This window comes from Podarcis erhardii (assembly GCF_964252035.2).
Source record: "Podarcis erhardii genome assembly, chromosome: 7".
NCBI lineage: Eukaryota > Metazoa > Chordata > Lepidosauria > Squamata > Lacertidae > Podarcis > Podarcis erhardii.
The window spans coordinates 52,391,196-52,408,110 of record NC_138511.1 but is presented as its reverse complement, the minus strand read 5'-3'; the positions used below and the strand labels follow the sequence as shown (position 1 = coordinate 52,408,110).

Below are 16,915 nucleotides of genomic sequence, written 5' to 3'. Positions count from 1 at the left end.
ATTTTCAAAGCAAAATAGAAGTGTAAATGAGACACACAGAATCCTCATTCCCATGTGTGGTTCACCTGCACGCAGCCACTTGGACGAAAGAGCTACAGAGAGCTAGATCAGAGAAATAGAGAAATAGAGGCACTCTTCACCCACCCAGCTCTTTTGCTTTTAAAAATGGGACCCCACAACCCTCTTTCTAATGCAGATCTGTCTGCAATTTGCTTCTAATACACTATGCTTGTTTATATTTAAATTAAACAAATATTGCAAAGCCACCTTACTCACATAAAAAGGCACCTTCCGGTCATCTAATATTCAAAGGCTACTTCTCACCTCTTGAGGAAGCTGGTGAGTATGTAATAGTATACTAAGAGATGCAAAAGCAGAACTGCTGTTTCTGGATCAAATTCATTGAAACAAATATATGGTACTGTTGTGGGCAGGGTTCTGCAAATTGGACAGAGATATCAACTAAGATCCACAGAGTAGCATTAAACTTACTCCAAACAGTTGTTGGCCTAGGAGAATATGGCTCATAGGGCCAGAGAGATCCCACATTCACTCCTGCCATGCTGTCTAGAAGCATCTGGTTCCCCACAGTGGGAAGATAGACTAGATGGACCTTTAGGCTAATCCAACAAGGCTTTTATTATGTACTTGTTTCCTTCTCCTTATGGTATGAGGCTAATCGTCACCATCTGCACTTCAGCCCTAGGTCCTAGAATGGGTTACAGTTTAAAATACAGTATTAAAAACAATTAAAAATTCACAACTACAAAGAAAAATAGGATGGGTCATAAAATCAGAGGTATCAAATGCCAGGGTAAAGAAGTATGCCTTCATCATTTGCCAATTCACTTGTACCATGCTGAGATTACTACCTGGAGTGTTATATGTTAACACTCCACATGGGCAAGACAGGAACAGATATAATTAGCAAAAATGGGGTAGATATTGAAGAGTCATGTGGCAGTGAAGCAGCAGCACCCAGGACCTCTTGCTGTGCCATGCAGAACAAGTATGCAAATATTCACCTCTTTTTCCAGAATGGTGATAGTAATGAATTTTTGTCTTTAGATTGGGTGCAGGAGAAAAGACAAGCAGCAACTATTTTCCACAACTCTGCAAATTCCCATTAACGAGGCAACCTTTTCTTCTCTGAAGGTTAAGGATTGCAAGATTAAATGAAGGCTGTTGTGCCTTTGGTTTCTGAGAGGTGCTTCTGTGTAAACACACACAGAATCATGCTGCACAGCATCTTTTCAAATGTCCACAACTCCTAAACGTTGACAAGGATTTATAAATGGAAACTATGTTTGTTATGTCACTACTGCCTTGGGATACCTAATGTATAGTAAACATGACTCCAAAGGCTATTGTTGAACAGGTGGCACCAATGTAGGAGGACTCTCACACACTGTTAGCAACACAGCCTAAAAAATTAATCTGAATTAACCTTATAATTGTTGCACATCTTCACTAAAGAAACAGCAAAAGCCCAGAAACATCTGTGGTGCACTGAAGTAGTACCGTGTGGAAGAAAGAGGAAATGATTGCTTTGTTCTGCATGGTATTGTCTTCTGAAAGGAACTTGACCTTATTTACAAACTGCGCAAACCCAAAGGGCTTGTAGCAAGTCACACACTTTAGACAAGTTATGCCTCTACTAGTCTATTCTAAGTGGAGCTATCACCTGTGAGAGACTTCTCCACTATTACCTTTGATGCCTTTCCCAGCACTCTTTCTAACACACACTTCTTCTCCACCATACCATTTGATGCCAGGTGCCTGTGGTAAGAGAGATGCAGGGAGCGAAGGCGATGAAGAGGGCTAAATCTGGAAAAGCATCCGAGGTGAATGAAATGTATGCTGATCCAGCCAACCACAAAGCAAAGAAGGTGTTAGTGCCTGCCTCAGTGATCATGCAGCACCAGCAGGAAGCTGGCACAAAGGCATTCCCAAAGGCAGGAGGGACTGCCTCATCGAAGATGAAGCCCTTCTATCTGTGGATTCTGCAAGTACTTAAAAAAAATGCATGTCTTTAATTGATTAAACAGGTTTTAGTCAATTAATCATAACCCAAGTGCAAAAAAGGTAAAGGACTATGCATACAAGCATAAAAACCATTGCAGCTTCTGTACTAGGAGGAAGAAGCAGTGAATCAAACAAGTGCAAGTTCACACTGCCATGAATCATCCATTAAGGCAGAAATAAAGAAGTGACTGCTAGCTTTCAGAAAAACTGCTAGCTTTCTCCTTCTTTCTCATCAATTGCCTTGTTGAAGATCTTAAATCTAAGATAGAAGCATGCACTACTATCTAATTCAGGCATCCCCAAACTTGGCCCTCCAGCTTTTTTGGTACTACAACTCCCATCATCCCTACCTAACGGGACCAGTGATCAGGGATGATGGGAATTGTAGTCCCAAAACAGTGGGAGGGCCGAGTTTGGGGGTGCCTGATCTAATTTCTTTTCGTTCCTCTCTGTTGCTGTAGAAGCAGGCACATGTTAAGAATTTGGTGTGTGCCTCTCACTATCTTGCCTAGGAAGTTGCCTTTTACTGTGTCAGACCATAGGCCCATCCAGCTCTGTACTGTCTATACTGACTCAGAGTGGCTTCCCACTGTTTCAGGCAGGAGGACTTTCCACCCCTACCTGGCAATGCCAAGGACTGAAACAAAGATCATGTGCAAGTAAAGCTACAGTGATCAAACTCCTGAAACACAGGAACCTACTTTCTACTGAATTTGACCATTGGTCCATCTTGCCCAGTATTGTTTACAATGACTGGCAGGGACTCTCCAGAGTTTCAGACAAGAGTCTTAGCCTGCCCTACTGGGAAATGCTGAACATTTAACTTGTAATCTGGGCTCCGCTAAGAGATGGGCATTCTATAAATATAATAAATACATAATAGTCTTCTGCATGCAGAGGGGGGGGGAATAAATCTCTTTTTCTTTCTTTTTTCTATCACCGAAACACAGCAAGTGCCTTGAGCCAAATCACAGAAAGTGTTTATTGTGTACCTGCTTCTACTGCGAAAGTTCATTAGACTCCTGTTTCGATTTTATTTACACATCCGAGTTATACAAGCTGACTGCAAAAATAAGGAGCCTCTTTTAGGAAATTTCATACAGTTCACTCATACAGCTCAGCTGAGGTATAAAAACAAACACAGAACAAACTTCATACTTTTCACTGTATTGATAGATCATGACAAATATTGCAAGCCCTAGAACAGGGCTCAAGCACAGAATCTGGTACTGGGTACAAAATTAATCATGTGAGAACTTCAGCTCTCTCTTAAAAAAAAAAGGTTTGTACTACTGTTTGTAAGCTTTGTAGGAGCAGCAGGTAGACTGCAGGAATGTTATACTATATGGTGCCATCTCACTTAGGCTACACAATGAAGTTTTCATCCTTCCCTTAAACAACACGGGAATTCCTACTTCAAGACAGAAGAAACAGCAGTCTTTCTCTGCCATGGCAACATACAGAGCATGAAGATGCATGCAGCCGGAGTGGAGTCAAGAAAATTGTAGTCATTTACCCTGTGAAGTACGTGGTCTAGTGATTTTGTGTCGACACACCCCACATTTAATTTTAGAAGAACATGAGGACTTATGAATGACTCCAATTCAAGCAAACAGCGGAAAGCACTTTCCCCGATACTTTGGACAGAAGGGGAAAATTCCCTCCTTGGGTAAACAATTTCAGTCACACATGGAGCACAAGTAAAATGTTTGTCCACACCATGGAAAAGACTTGAAATGGAAAGAAGGATGACATGGAGAATCTGCATGCCAGTCTGATACACCTGCAAGGAAACCTTTTAGCACACCAGTAAACATATCAGGGACTAGAGGTGAAATCATATGCTCAAATTGTGCCAGTTGAAAAGTATTTGAGATCTGGTGCATTCCCCCTGCACTAGTAAAGGACAATATCACCATCAGGGATCAATGCTGGCCATGGGAATAGCCAGGGTGGTGGTGGAAGGGAGAGGCAACCACCCCTCCTAAATCAATAAAAATTAATAAAAATACATAACTAACTGAGGTTCTGCCCTCCCTCCACAAAAATCCTGGCTACGCCCATGATGCTGGCCTAAGATTACACCAACATATCCACACCATTGGCACAACTCCAACTGTCCAGAGACCAAAAATGGGCAATGGAAAGGCGCCTTCACTCTGAATCCATAACTTTCCATGGTCTTGCTTACAGCCCATACCATAAAAGGAAGAGGTGGTGCAAGTAAAAAAAACAAACTCAACTGAAAGTCAAAACACATTGCTCACTCCACCTCCTACCATTCCATTGCAATGTTGTTAAGAAAACATGTGGTACGGGAGACAGGGAACATTGTACAAAGTGCCCTGCATGTGTACAACACATGCAGAAAAAAGCAATACACTAAAACTTACCTTATCAGACCCCTTACAGATATTCTGCCTTGGGTAAGATATACCCCCCAACATCCAATAGCAACTTCCATTCTACTGGCACAAGTGGAGTGACAGAACAAAGCACAAGTAAAGCAGGAATACCATGCCTCTTTAGTATGGCCCTGCAAATGCCTCCTATCTCCTTCTTCCATGCCACTCTCCAGTACTGGTAACTCTGCCTTGTCTCAAGTGTGTTAAACAACCCTTCCTTGGTCACTAATTGTAGAGGTGTCTTTCACACAGGATATCCAAGAGTAAGTGGGAAGCGTGCAGGGGGCTGATAGCCATGAATTCCCACATGTGAGTAAGCCCTCCATGTGCAAGTTCCCCTCCCCTGCCAAACCAAACCAGGACAGGGGGGCAGAAAGAGAAAATGCATACATAACTAACTGAGGAAGTGTATTGCATTCTATGCATGACAGAATTTAAAGTCAACCATCCTGAAAGGAAGATAAGTTATTGCCCCCAAACCTAAAAGCAAAACAACAAGTATCAAAAGCCTTTTTGAATTGCAAAACTCAGGTCTCTCTGCCCACAACAACTGCTGCCATTCTAGCACATTTGCATCATATCACAAATGGCAGCTGCTTGTCAAAAGAAGTTTTACTAATTATAACAAGTTTTTTGTTGTTGTTTTTTGCCTTGGCTTGTGAGAAGAAAAACACACAGGCTAAAATTTACAGAGAGCTAGTTGGTGCTCTGCCTCGAATAAAAAACTGCAGGATCCAGCCCTATACTTGTGGCAGGAAGGAAAAACCACAAACTGGAATAGTGCACATTTAGCACATTTCTCACTGCCAGGCACACAGAATGCTAGTCCTTTGGAGACCATGCCTACAAGACTCTGAACATCTCAGTAAGAATCAGGCTGCAATCATGCACCCAGTTTCCAGAGCTTACTGAACTTATTGGGAATTTCTTTTTGAGCAGCAATGTACAGGATTGGGCCTTTAGTGAAATGGCATCAATATATTGAGACGTAACTATCAATTTCCGTCCAATATTCATTTATTAGTGGTGTGCCAAACATCCTACACTAATAATGCTGATGCAAGCCATGACCAGCAAGTGGGAGAGACCTCTCTTGTGCTTATAAAGCTTCTTCACGACTAACTACAGAAGGAGATAATGCTCAATGTGCTTATGAAGCTCTGTTTACTACTTCTGGTACACATGCTAGGCCTTCTTTTCTTCTTCCCTTTTCCTCATCAACTCATCTATATAATCTAGATAGGCATCTATATAATCTAAGCATCTAAAACTTGTGGGTTTGGCTTTTTTGCACAAAATGTACTATTTGTTTTTACAAGGCATACTGCAATCTTTCCAACTAGAGTTATCCACTGTCATTGTTTCCCATGATTTTGGAGTAGGTATCATTTAAAAGGGAATACTTAAAATTCCAAATTTCATAAATGCAAACTGAAAAAAAATATATGGACATGTCCTCAGAAAGGAACGGTGCTTCCAAACAATAAAGTTTTTAGAGTGACACTCTCAATGTTCTCTCACTGTAAGCTACAAAACTTTCCAAACTTGAACATGTACATTTTCTGTCATGTCAATTTTCACTTGCTTTTCACAGGGTATAGAGTGGAAATTCCACATTAAAACACCTGGTGAGGAAGTGGCACCAAAAAGTCTTACATCTTTCAACAAGTATACATCAAAGATTCAACAAATTTTAAAATAAAACAACAGTTTTCCACATAAGCCTGCAATAGGTTTTGATTGATCCCAGATCCCCAAGCAGGAATCATGAAGGAAAACCTCAAAAAGGAAACAATATGCCAAACACAACCATTATTTCAAAAGGAAAGAACACAGCCACCTTTTTCTACCTTCATTAAGCAAATGGGATTTAATTCTTACTTGCACTTCAGCACATTTTTAAAAACATAGCTATTTTAACCTGCTGTTGAACAGACTGAACCTGCAGCTAAGGAATTTCCACCCTCATGCTTGCTGTTAAACAGGCTGAACCACGAGGAGACTTAAAAAAAAGAAGAAAAAAGGATCTGGTTCAATGATCAATATCTTCTGAGAGATTAACTGTCAGAAAATATTGATCATTAACCACTCAATTTTCTCAAAAGAACTATTCATTAGAAATTACAACTCCTATGTAATACTTTAGTTAACAAAAAAAAAAAAACAGGTACCAATGCCTTCATTCTATGATTATATAACCTTAACATAGCTTGAAACTTTATGTACTTATTGTTCAAAGCTTCTGAAACCTTGATATTATAGTTATTGTTTAGTTAACTCCATCAGTGTACATTGAACTTAACAGAGTAGCCCAAGTGACAGAAATAGGTTCCTTCCCCCAGAAGTTTACAATCTACATTTTGAAAAGTGGGAGAGAAAACAGGGAGGGAAGGAGAGATACTGTGCTAATTGGAAATTGGTATGTACAAATGCAATTCCACATACTTAAGCTTAGTTCCGGTTCAATGTGAGGATTCGTGGTAGGTGACGGTAGCATAAAGAAAGAAAAAGAAATCCACATGGATATGAAAAACTCACATACATGCAATTGCACTCAATAAGGCTCAACAAACTATTGTGACACACCTACTGCTAGCTCTTGGTGCCACCTTTTTAAAAAACAAAAACAGCAACAGCAACCAATAATCATTTTCCTTCTCACTTTACTTAGGCTGTATACTTCACAAACTGGATGAAGGCTTGGTGCTTGAATCAATGTTTTAGTCTTTAAGGTGCCACAATGCAGTCATTTGTTTTTGCTGTAGCAAACTAACATGCCTAACTAAATAAGTGTTGGAGTAAGATTCAGCTACCAATTAGTCTGTTTAGGGACAGGAGGGTGGGGGAACCTTGTCTTCCACCTCATGCAGCAAAATGTTTTGATCTGGCTCTGGTTTCTTAATTTAGACATCACACCAACCACAGTTAAAACTTACTTAAACATGGTCAACACTGCAAGCAAGTCCCACTTTCCAATGAATAATTAGGAAGCATCTTTACCTGCCCTACATCTGATGCCACATATGGGGCAGGTGGATGTGGCCTGAGAAGTAACAGCCTCACTGGCCAAATTAAGATCCCTGTTGGAGCTAATTAGGGCCCTGGGTCAAAGATTCCCTGCTGCTGGCTTAAGTTAAGTGTCTGTCCTAGGTCCATCCATCTACTAAGTCACAAGGGTTGAGTAAAAGGCCTGGAAGTCAGCTGAAGGGTGGGGTCACTTTCAATCCCCTCCCTTTTCCTAAACTGGACCTGTACATGGTATACAGCTTTAAACGCTAAAGCAGTAAACATACACCATTTCTTCATTCCCATCAACACATCAAAGAAAATAGCAGGTCATGACAGGGTTAAATTCAATTATTTGCAATGACGACCATAAGCAGATACTCACAGAAACCTTCTATTTTGTCAGCTGTCTTGCTCCATGCCACCTGCCTAGTTTCCATAATGACTTGGATTGTCCTCCTCTCTGGACTACTCTTTTTGAGGCTGTACACTGTCATGACGGTGCCTAGCTCCAAGGTCCTTTTGATTTGACTCTTCTCATATTCAGGTAGCTCCCCATAGTCTATGCTTTTCCTGGACATTTTCAGGGTAAACGCAGCAAATCTTCAGTGGGCTGAAAAGGAAAAAGCAGAGGAAGAAAGATGTATCATTCTAAAATAGGTTTTTTTTGTTAAAAGGAAACTTTTTGCAGCTTCCTTTTGAAGCAAAAGGAATTTCTAGAAGTGAAACTAGGCTAGCACGAATAACCACTCTTAGGGTCAAGGTACACAAATCTCCATTACCATCTGGTGAACTTTAACAAATATCCCTACCTCAATGAGGTGCATTTTAAAACAAACCAAATGTTGCAGAAGACAGGAATTAGCACTGTACTAGCTAACACAATACAATTATGTACTGCTTATTAACAATGGCCGGGGTGGAGTAGCTTGAGCAGTTGATATAGTATGATCTCACGCTATGGAAAACAAAGCAAGAATGCCTCTAGTTCGTCAATAAGGCATCACCATCAATTGTTTGTCCTTAATAGTATTATGCAATGATTCATAGAAGAATAGGGATTTTAGCACCAACTCCTTGCCCAGATTATGTCTTGCACTCCAGATGGCTTTCCATGTCTTAAGAAGATCAAAATCCTGACAGTGGTTTGTTTCTGGATCAAAATCAGACACAAGGCAAGAGAATAACAGCAGCAATCCTAAACACACTTATCTGGGATTACATTTCACTGAACAAACAGGACTTTCTTCTGAGTAAACATGCACAGGATTAGGCTGTAAGTGACTGAGCTGAGAGCCAGGAAGTATCTGCCTCCAATCTCACCTCTGCCATTAATTTGCTAGTTCTCCAAAGACAGGGCACTATCTCTCAGTCTAGTCACCTATTTCTCACTGTATGTAAGATGGAGGTCACTATTCTGACCTAATTTAAAAGAACACTGGCAAAAATTACTGAGACAATGTATACTGACTGCTTTTAATATTAGAAGGGCTATATAAACAAATATTTTCTTATTATTGTAAAAGATTTTCTTTCCCAAGGAAACAGTAGATATGGTCCAGTTTTATTAGGATTTATTTACTACCCACTTTTCTAATATAAAATAACCAAATAAATGTTAAACGCAAAACACCCAACACAAAAATGGCAGTGCTAAATCATTCATAGAAAATGCTATTATAAGCAGCTGTTCCTTCAAACACATTATCAAAAGCTGGTTGCAATTTTTAACAATCTACCGAAACCATCTAAAAATGCAAAGAGAGGGAGTCTTACAGGTCTTCACTGCTATGATATCCCTGGTCACCAAAAAGTCCCTATCTCTTTTAATTTACGTAGCCTAAATCTAAAAATGAATGAATACCTAATTAGTCAGACTGGATATAAACAGTTCAGGCAGGTTCATGGTTATCACAGAAGCTACAAACTACCAAGCTGCACCAGGCATTAAGGCCTCAGTGTGAAGTCCACCAAAACAAGGTAAGCATTTGTAGGACTTCATCCTGCAATAACATAGAAACTGGAGAACCGTATTTGCATAAGCAGAATTTCCTTTTGGTAACACAAGGGGTTCTCTGTATCCAAGTCACCAAGTTAACTTGGGTTTGAATAGTAAAAACATCAACCCAACATAAACAAACATCTATTTCAGTTGGGAGATTGGTGTCTCTCTAGGAGAGTGGCATACTCAGGCTCATCCCTCAAAAGTCATCATAAAATCATCTCAAACCATCTATAAATAAACAACATTAGTATATTCCAAGATATTATACCAGACCCACCAATCTCTATTTCGACAATATCCCCACTAGCTTCATAGAATCACAGAACTGTAGAGTTGAAAGGGACCATGAGGATCATCTAATCCCACCCCCACAATGCAGGAATCTTTCACCCAATGTGGGGCTTGAACCCACAACCCTGAGATTAGTACGGACTGAGCTATCCACCAATTTCAATTAAGCTTGCATGGGAAACAGTTACCGGTATATAATTAATTACCGGTATATAATTAATCTACCTCTTATATCAAGCAAACATCAAGCTCTTCAAATTAGCAATACCTGCTTTAAGTAGCGATTACTGAAAATAGTAGTAAGAATCAAATAGTGATCAGGACTAAGATGTGTGAATGTATATCAATTCAGTGGGAAAACTGGTTCAACTCTACCCCTCCACACCATTTTCCTGATGAAAATCCCCAGCCCAGACTGAAGCTATTAATCCTCTGATGAGGAAAAAATACATGCATGTAGATGTTTTTCCTTATGGGAAATCAGCAACTATGGGGAGGTCAATTTCCAATGGAGAAATAGTGCTGGGAAATGGTTCCCCCCACCCTACCCCTAATTCTCATCTGCCCCCACATGCAGCTGTTGATCTGCAAAAGTATAAACAAATGGAGATGTAGCATTTCCAACATTATTTCTACTTTGGCCCTAACATACATTTAAATGTAACCCATTCACTCAACTCAACGTAGCTGCAACATAGCTATTAACAGGAAAAGGACATGGTGCAAAGCTTGCTGCCAAGTGAAAGTGTATAAAGAGCAAGCAACTTCTTCTATAGCAGGTTTAGTACTCTGGATTAAATGAAGCATGTGGCATAGCATTACTGATTCATGGTTAAGACCAAGCTATATCATCCAGGCTGAAATCCTATACAGTATACATTTACCCAGGAGTAAATCCCACTGAACTCAACTAGGCTTACATCTGAGTAGACGTGTATAGGATTGCATTCTTAATTGCAAGTGTTCTTTCAATGACTCAACCTTGCTTCTTGATTATTTCATGATTTTGGAAAGCATCTGGAAATGAAAAAGAACACATTTGCACTTCAATTGTGGCATACAGATAGGAAGAAAAAGGAAAAAAAATAAGAATGGAATGGTAACATCAAAACAAGCCTTGTATTACAACCACCTTGAGGGTGAACTCCCCCCCCCCATTTTTTACAACGAGGAACTGAAATGCAAAGTGATAGTGACATCAATTCCACTGCTGGGCTAACAAGACTTCCGATTCTTAAATTATAAATTTACTCATGCTCAGCTTAATATTCTGAATGTGCAGCAAGCTCTAATGAAGTGTCAGTGAAGTAGCAGTTGTAATCCATGGATTAAGTAGTAAAATATTGAAAAAGCATGGAACTAAGCTTCCCATTCCAGTATTTCAAACATGCTCTGTCAATCATGAATAAATGGTTACGCTACTTTAAAATGACAACCTGTTCAATTTAAGCCACAGTGCCATTAAATCCATATTTACTCAGGAGACAAAGTTCACTGCATCCAGAAGGGCTTACTTCTGAGTAAAAAGGTATAAGATTTTGGACTTAGTTGGCATAGTAAAATATACCAGTTTGAAGTATTTCTTTATTTTGCCACACTCATACAATTGCAAAGTTGAACCTTGTGAATTATGGTCTCTCCTCTCCTGTTTTTTCTTATATGGCACAAATATTAGCAAGTCTGCTCTCCTTCATGAAAAACAGTAGGAAGAAAATAGCTATCAAGCTTTCCTCTGGAATCATACTATACATACCAACCAACAGCAGGACACAAGAAGGATTGGGAAAACGTCTTCAACCAAAGCCCAAAAAAACTTCAGCCAAAAACAACAGCATCTGCCTTATTGTTCTTTCCCCTCAGCCTTTTTGCCCTCTACTTTTTATTACAAGCTTCTTGTTTCAGTTTCCTTGTTAATAACCAGGCCCGAATACCTGTTTTCCTTCTCATAGCCCTCCTCTTCAGCTTAACTCCTTCCTTTTGCCTGTTAATAGTTAGAAATGTTTAAAGCATTATCTTGCTCTAGAAACACAAATATTTCACCCTTTCCCCCCCTTAATTTATTCACTTTTTATTTTATTTATTTGTAAGTTTACAATATACCATATATCTGGTGTCTTATACCAGTTGTGTATAACAAAGCAATCAATGCTACTTTGTTATTGTTTTTTAGTCGTTTAGTCGTGTCCGACTCTTCGTGACCCCATGGACCAGAGCACGCCAGGCACTCCTGTCTTCCACTGCCTCCTGCAGTTTGGTCAAACTCATGTTCGTAGCTTCGAGAACACTGTCCAATGCTACTTACATATATAGAAACATATGTGTTCAGATTCTCCAAGAATCAATAAAAAAGACCCTAGATTACACAAAAAAGGGTGGGGAAAAGAAGAAATCTGAAAAAGAAAAAAAGTGATAGAAAAAGAAGGTAAAAGCTAATGGAAGTATTTTACTCAATTTGCTCCTAACATAACATGTGGCTGAACTGCATCGTGTAGTTTATCATTCTAGCAGTGAATAAATTAACTGCAATTCCAATTTGTTCGATTTTTAAACTGTCCTTCATCTGTTAAGATTGCAGAGAAGTTTACAAAGGATACTTAAAATACATTTCAAAAACCATTTGAAACCTTAATCATAACTTTAAAACACTAGTCAAAATGCAACACTACAAAATACAACACTGCAGGTAGCATCAGTACATCTGGCCTAAAATGCATCTGTTTGCTCCTAAGACCTGAGTGGTCTTAATACACCATCAAAAATTCAGTGATGAGGGTTTTCCTATCCTGCAAAGATAAGAAATTCCACAGGCAAGGTGCCACCACTGAGAAGGTCTGATCCCCGTCACTGCACATTAGGCTTCCCTCATTGGCAGGATGACACGGTCCTCCACAGCAGATCTAAAAGCCTGGGCTAGCAGATGAAGAGAAAGGTGATCTTTTAAGCATTTCAGCCTCACAATTTATGGAATAATACCTTATCCCAGAGGTTTCATGTAGATGTTAAGAAACTCAGAGGTCAAGATGGAGCCCTGCAGGATTCCTGCAGCATAACTGCCAAGGGGCCAAGCAGGGGGTCTCCCGATGCTAGTCTCCGGAAATGACCCTATATGGAAGAGTGAAAGCAGAGCCACCATAGCTCCATGACTCCCACTCCCAGCTGACAGAAGCGTTCTAGGAAGATACCATCATCAAATATAACCAAAGCAACAGAGTTCAAGGAGAATTAACAGGGCTACATTCCTGACACCTGTCTCCCAGTTTCAGTGACAAACTCAGGCCTAAAGCCAGACTGAAATGCTCCAGATAATCCTTTTTCTCCAAGTACACCAGAAGCTGTCTACCATCCTCTCAACCATCTTGCCCCAAAAATAGCTATGAGCAAATGGGTTGTAGTTGAAACACACCTCCAGGTCCAGGATGGGTTGCACTGCTACCTTTTTTAATTGCCTTGCAAAGCACAAAGTGAGAGGTATTTTGACATTTTAATTTTCACCTTGCTGACTTGTGGAAAAGGAAAATATGAACCAAACCTCAACAAATGCTATTCACAGTGTTCCACATCCTTACACTCAAATTCCCTGCAGGGAGCTTAAAAATGCTGCATTACCAAACACCATCTTAACAGAGGCTACTGGTACTGTTGATCTCTAGATGATGTGCAGTACACAGGCAAGGATTTCTGACTCTCAACTGTTTAACATGAACACCAATAAAATGACTCTTTCCCTGCGCCCTTGTCCAAATTAGATTGCTAAAATGAAGAAAGCCTGAGGGAACCATAATAAGAGTTTTGTGTGGAAGGACTGTGAGGGTAGCTCAGGTCTGGTACTTAGAACAGATCCCTGAATTCAGCAGCAGCTCAGAGCACTTAATTCTTCTTCTTTATTTTTATTTTAGTGTATATCCTGTGCACCGTGCTCCAGTTGGTGGATCTTTGAGTCCCAGTAAAACACAAAAGTAGATCCAGCAAGCATGAAGTCTGCCCTCCCTGGTCCTGAGCTGCTGGAACAAATCATAATTACTCATTATGGCAGTTTCCTACACAGCAGACTTTATCCTTCAAAGTCAGAGGTTTTATGCCTATTTGTTTGCACAGCACGCCAGATAAATGTATTCAGCACCTGAAGTGATGCCTGCACTCTAAACCCCGGGCATATAACACATAATTGTTTGTGCAGAATTTCTTAGTTGAAAATAAAATGTGGCATCAAAAAATAGATAAAACTAACAGGCACTAAAGAAGTGGCAGCAATACCAAGAAATGGAACAATGAGAAGCAATTACAGGCCAGCCAGAATAAAAATATAGAATTTTCTGTGGCTGGGACTTAACAAGAAGTAAAAATAGTCAGTGGTTATGTGGAAAGCCTCTGGATCTATGAATGTCAGGAATATTATTGTCTGAAACATTCTCAAAACCCTTCAGTATGCATGACAAAAGGAGACAAACTAAATTATGAATCTTGAAATTCTGCAGGTAAAATATAATAGGTTTGATCCACCACTGGAATACTACATTGGCTTTTATTACAGTCTGCTCTAATTTACACTGGAACCTGGAAATATCATGCAGCTAGGGAGAGATTTCCCTAGATAATTACTGGAAGAGTTCTTAGTGGCCACAGCTGAGTTACACAACCATCTTCTCTGCCTAGCCTGCAAATAAAGTTAACTATCTGCAAAGGATGACATATCAATTAACAAACTTGTGCAAGTGTGGATCAGATTAGACTAAACAAATAATATGAACTTCCAAAGTAGTCAAAACCAGGGAAGTATGGTTAGTACACACTTCTTGCTGGCAAAAACCATCAAGTGAACTCTGTCTTGAGTCCTTACTGAGAGGATTTGTGTGTGTGTGTAGTTAAACTGCCTCCCCTGTCTCTCAAGTCAGAAACCCCTAGCCTATGCAAAGCCCAAACACCAATCTGAAAGCCAGTAGCAAAGCTGGAAGTTATACATCAGCAGTGAAACTGGATATGATGCATAAGCCCACAGGTAACTCAGATGAATTAGTAGTACCATGTAAAATTAAGTCCTTGATATTTATTTGTACCAAGCCTAGAACATCAAAGCACCAGGGTTTGTACATGTGGGTTACCTAGCTACAATATAATAAATTAATCATACAACACATCTTGGCACAGGAAGTTCAGTATCAAAGGGTTCAGTCATGTATTGCTGCTATCCCAAAGTCTTGGGACCAGTGTTACAGGATGACCCATCAGATCTTCTTTGTCATGTTGCAACTGCCTTAAAGGAAATTATTTCCATATGCTTAGTTGGGCACTAAAACATGAAATCAAAAGCACAGGAAGCTCCCATCTGGCCATGCCCTTCAAAACACAAAATGTGTAAGGTGTAATAATTTCTGAAGCTCTCCAGTTGTATTTTATTAAATAAAGGTTCGTTACCATCATTTACACTCCTTTTCTTCTGATCAGCATGTTCTATGTCCTTGGACTTGTTGTAGACACGCAACTTTATACACACAACAACAACCATGTGAAATAAATGAAAATAAAACAGTATCTATAACCAGTTTCACTATTGTTTGAAACCCGCTATCCGCTCTGAGTAACTCAAAACCATATAATGAACATACACAGAGAGAATATGGTCCAGAAAGATCACTTTATCTATCTGATTTTATAACCCATGAGAATTCATGTTGAGCGACACAATTTGAGAACACACAGTTTTAGTCTACATTTTATAAAGTGTACTACTACTAACATAAGAAGTTGCTTAACACAAGTACCCTAACTAATTGTCCAAAAGATGGAGAAAGTTTCATTGCTTTATCAGGCTTTAGGAAATGTAAAGAACAGACCTAAAGAACAGCAAGAGGAGAAAATTACAAATCCCCTTCTTGTTTGAACCTGGCATACATATGGTAAAACAGGCATCTTTGATTGGCCTTAGAGATTATGACAGAATAAAAGCTACTCTAATTGTTTATTAATCAAAGGTAGTAAAAGAGGGAGGTGGGGAGCACAAGAAGATGGGCAGTTGCTTCAGCCTCAAAGCAGCCCCATGAAAGAGCACTGCAGTTCTTAGATACCTGGTGTATTTGATATTATACATACTGTAATCCTACACACTTGGTGGAAAGTCCCACTGAACTCATTAGGACTGACTTTCTTTGGAGTAGACTGCTTGTCATCAATTTTCCTTTTTCCTCACAATGCAAATAATCCTCTTTTTTTTTAGCATTCCTCACTTTTTTCCCATCCAATATCATGTATGAAGATGACCATATACTGAACCAACAACAAAAAATACCCTACCTGAAGTTGTTCCTTCTGTTCTGCTGTATGAAGCGTCCGCTGCTCCCAGACAAATCCCCTTCCCTAACCCAACATAAATTGAGGGAGTTTGGGAGGCTACAGAAACCCCTTCCTTTTCAGGGGCAACCCAGAGACTTGGCTTTTCAACTTTAAAACAATGTTCATACATTTGAAATAGTGATAAACATATGTTTCCTTCCTACAAGGTTCACACACACATTTTCTCTGAACCCAGATTCACCTCTTTGTTCACACCACTACCTTTCCTTCCTTCACTCTACTTTTAAATTGGTGCTGTTACTAACCCACCCACCTCTCTGTTGGGGGGAAAGTAAAGGAGGGGGAGAGGGAGGGCGGACAGCTAGTTTCCTTCCCTCTTTTGCAGCAGACTCTTCAGTGAGACAGAGGTGGCAGCAAATGAAGCAGAGAGTCCTTAGTCAGATTGTCAAGAGCAAGGTTGTCCACTGGGTCAAGAGTCCGGGCTCCCCAGAGGAAGACTGATTTATTACAAAACCTATTTATGTGCTGCCTTTCTGTTCAACGACACTAAACGCAAATGGCAAAGTGTGAAGTAATGAGAAGTTGAAAAAATATATAACAAAAAGCTAAATAAAATAAGCTGCAGCACTCTTCCAGGAACAATCTCCTTGTTAAAAAGTCTGTGCAAAGAAAAAGTAAATTTTGACTAAGCAAGGAGGGACCTGAGACTAAGTAGTTAGGTGGCCCAATGAGCCTGCTAGCAAGATTTCTACAAAAGGAAGTGCTGCTACAGATAAGTCCCATCTAGATAAAGTCCTCAGCTACCCTGAGCAAAGTCTCCAAGGAAGACCTCAAGAAACTGGAGAAGCGGTGGAGGTGCAGAACCTTAATATAACAGAGTGGCCAAGAGCATGTG

At 39.9% G+C, this 16,915-nt stretch overlaps 1 protein-coding gene across 1 annotated transcript in view; it reads right to left on the bottom strand.

Moving 5' to 3' along the window:
• PLCG2 (phospholipase C gamma 2) overlaps positions 1-16,915 on the bottom strand; it is a 63,600-nt gene that overhangs the window by 45,596 nt on the left and 1,089 nt on the right. Inside the window, exon 2 of the mRNA XM_081871985.1 lies at positions 7,822-8,049. Within this exon, the coding sequence (XP_081728111.1) occupies positions 7,822-8,017 (196 nt within the window). The 5' untranslated portion in view covers positions 8,018-8,049. The remainder of the gene's footprint in view (positions 1-7,821; positions 8,050-16,915) is intronic.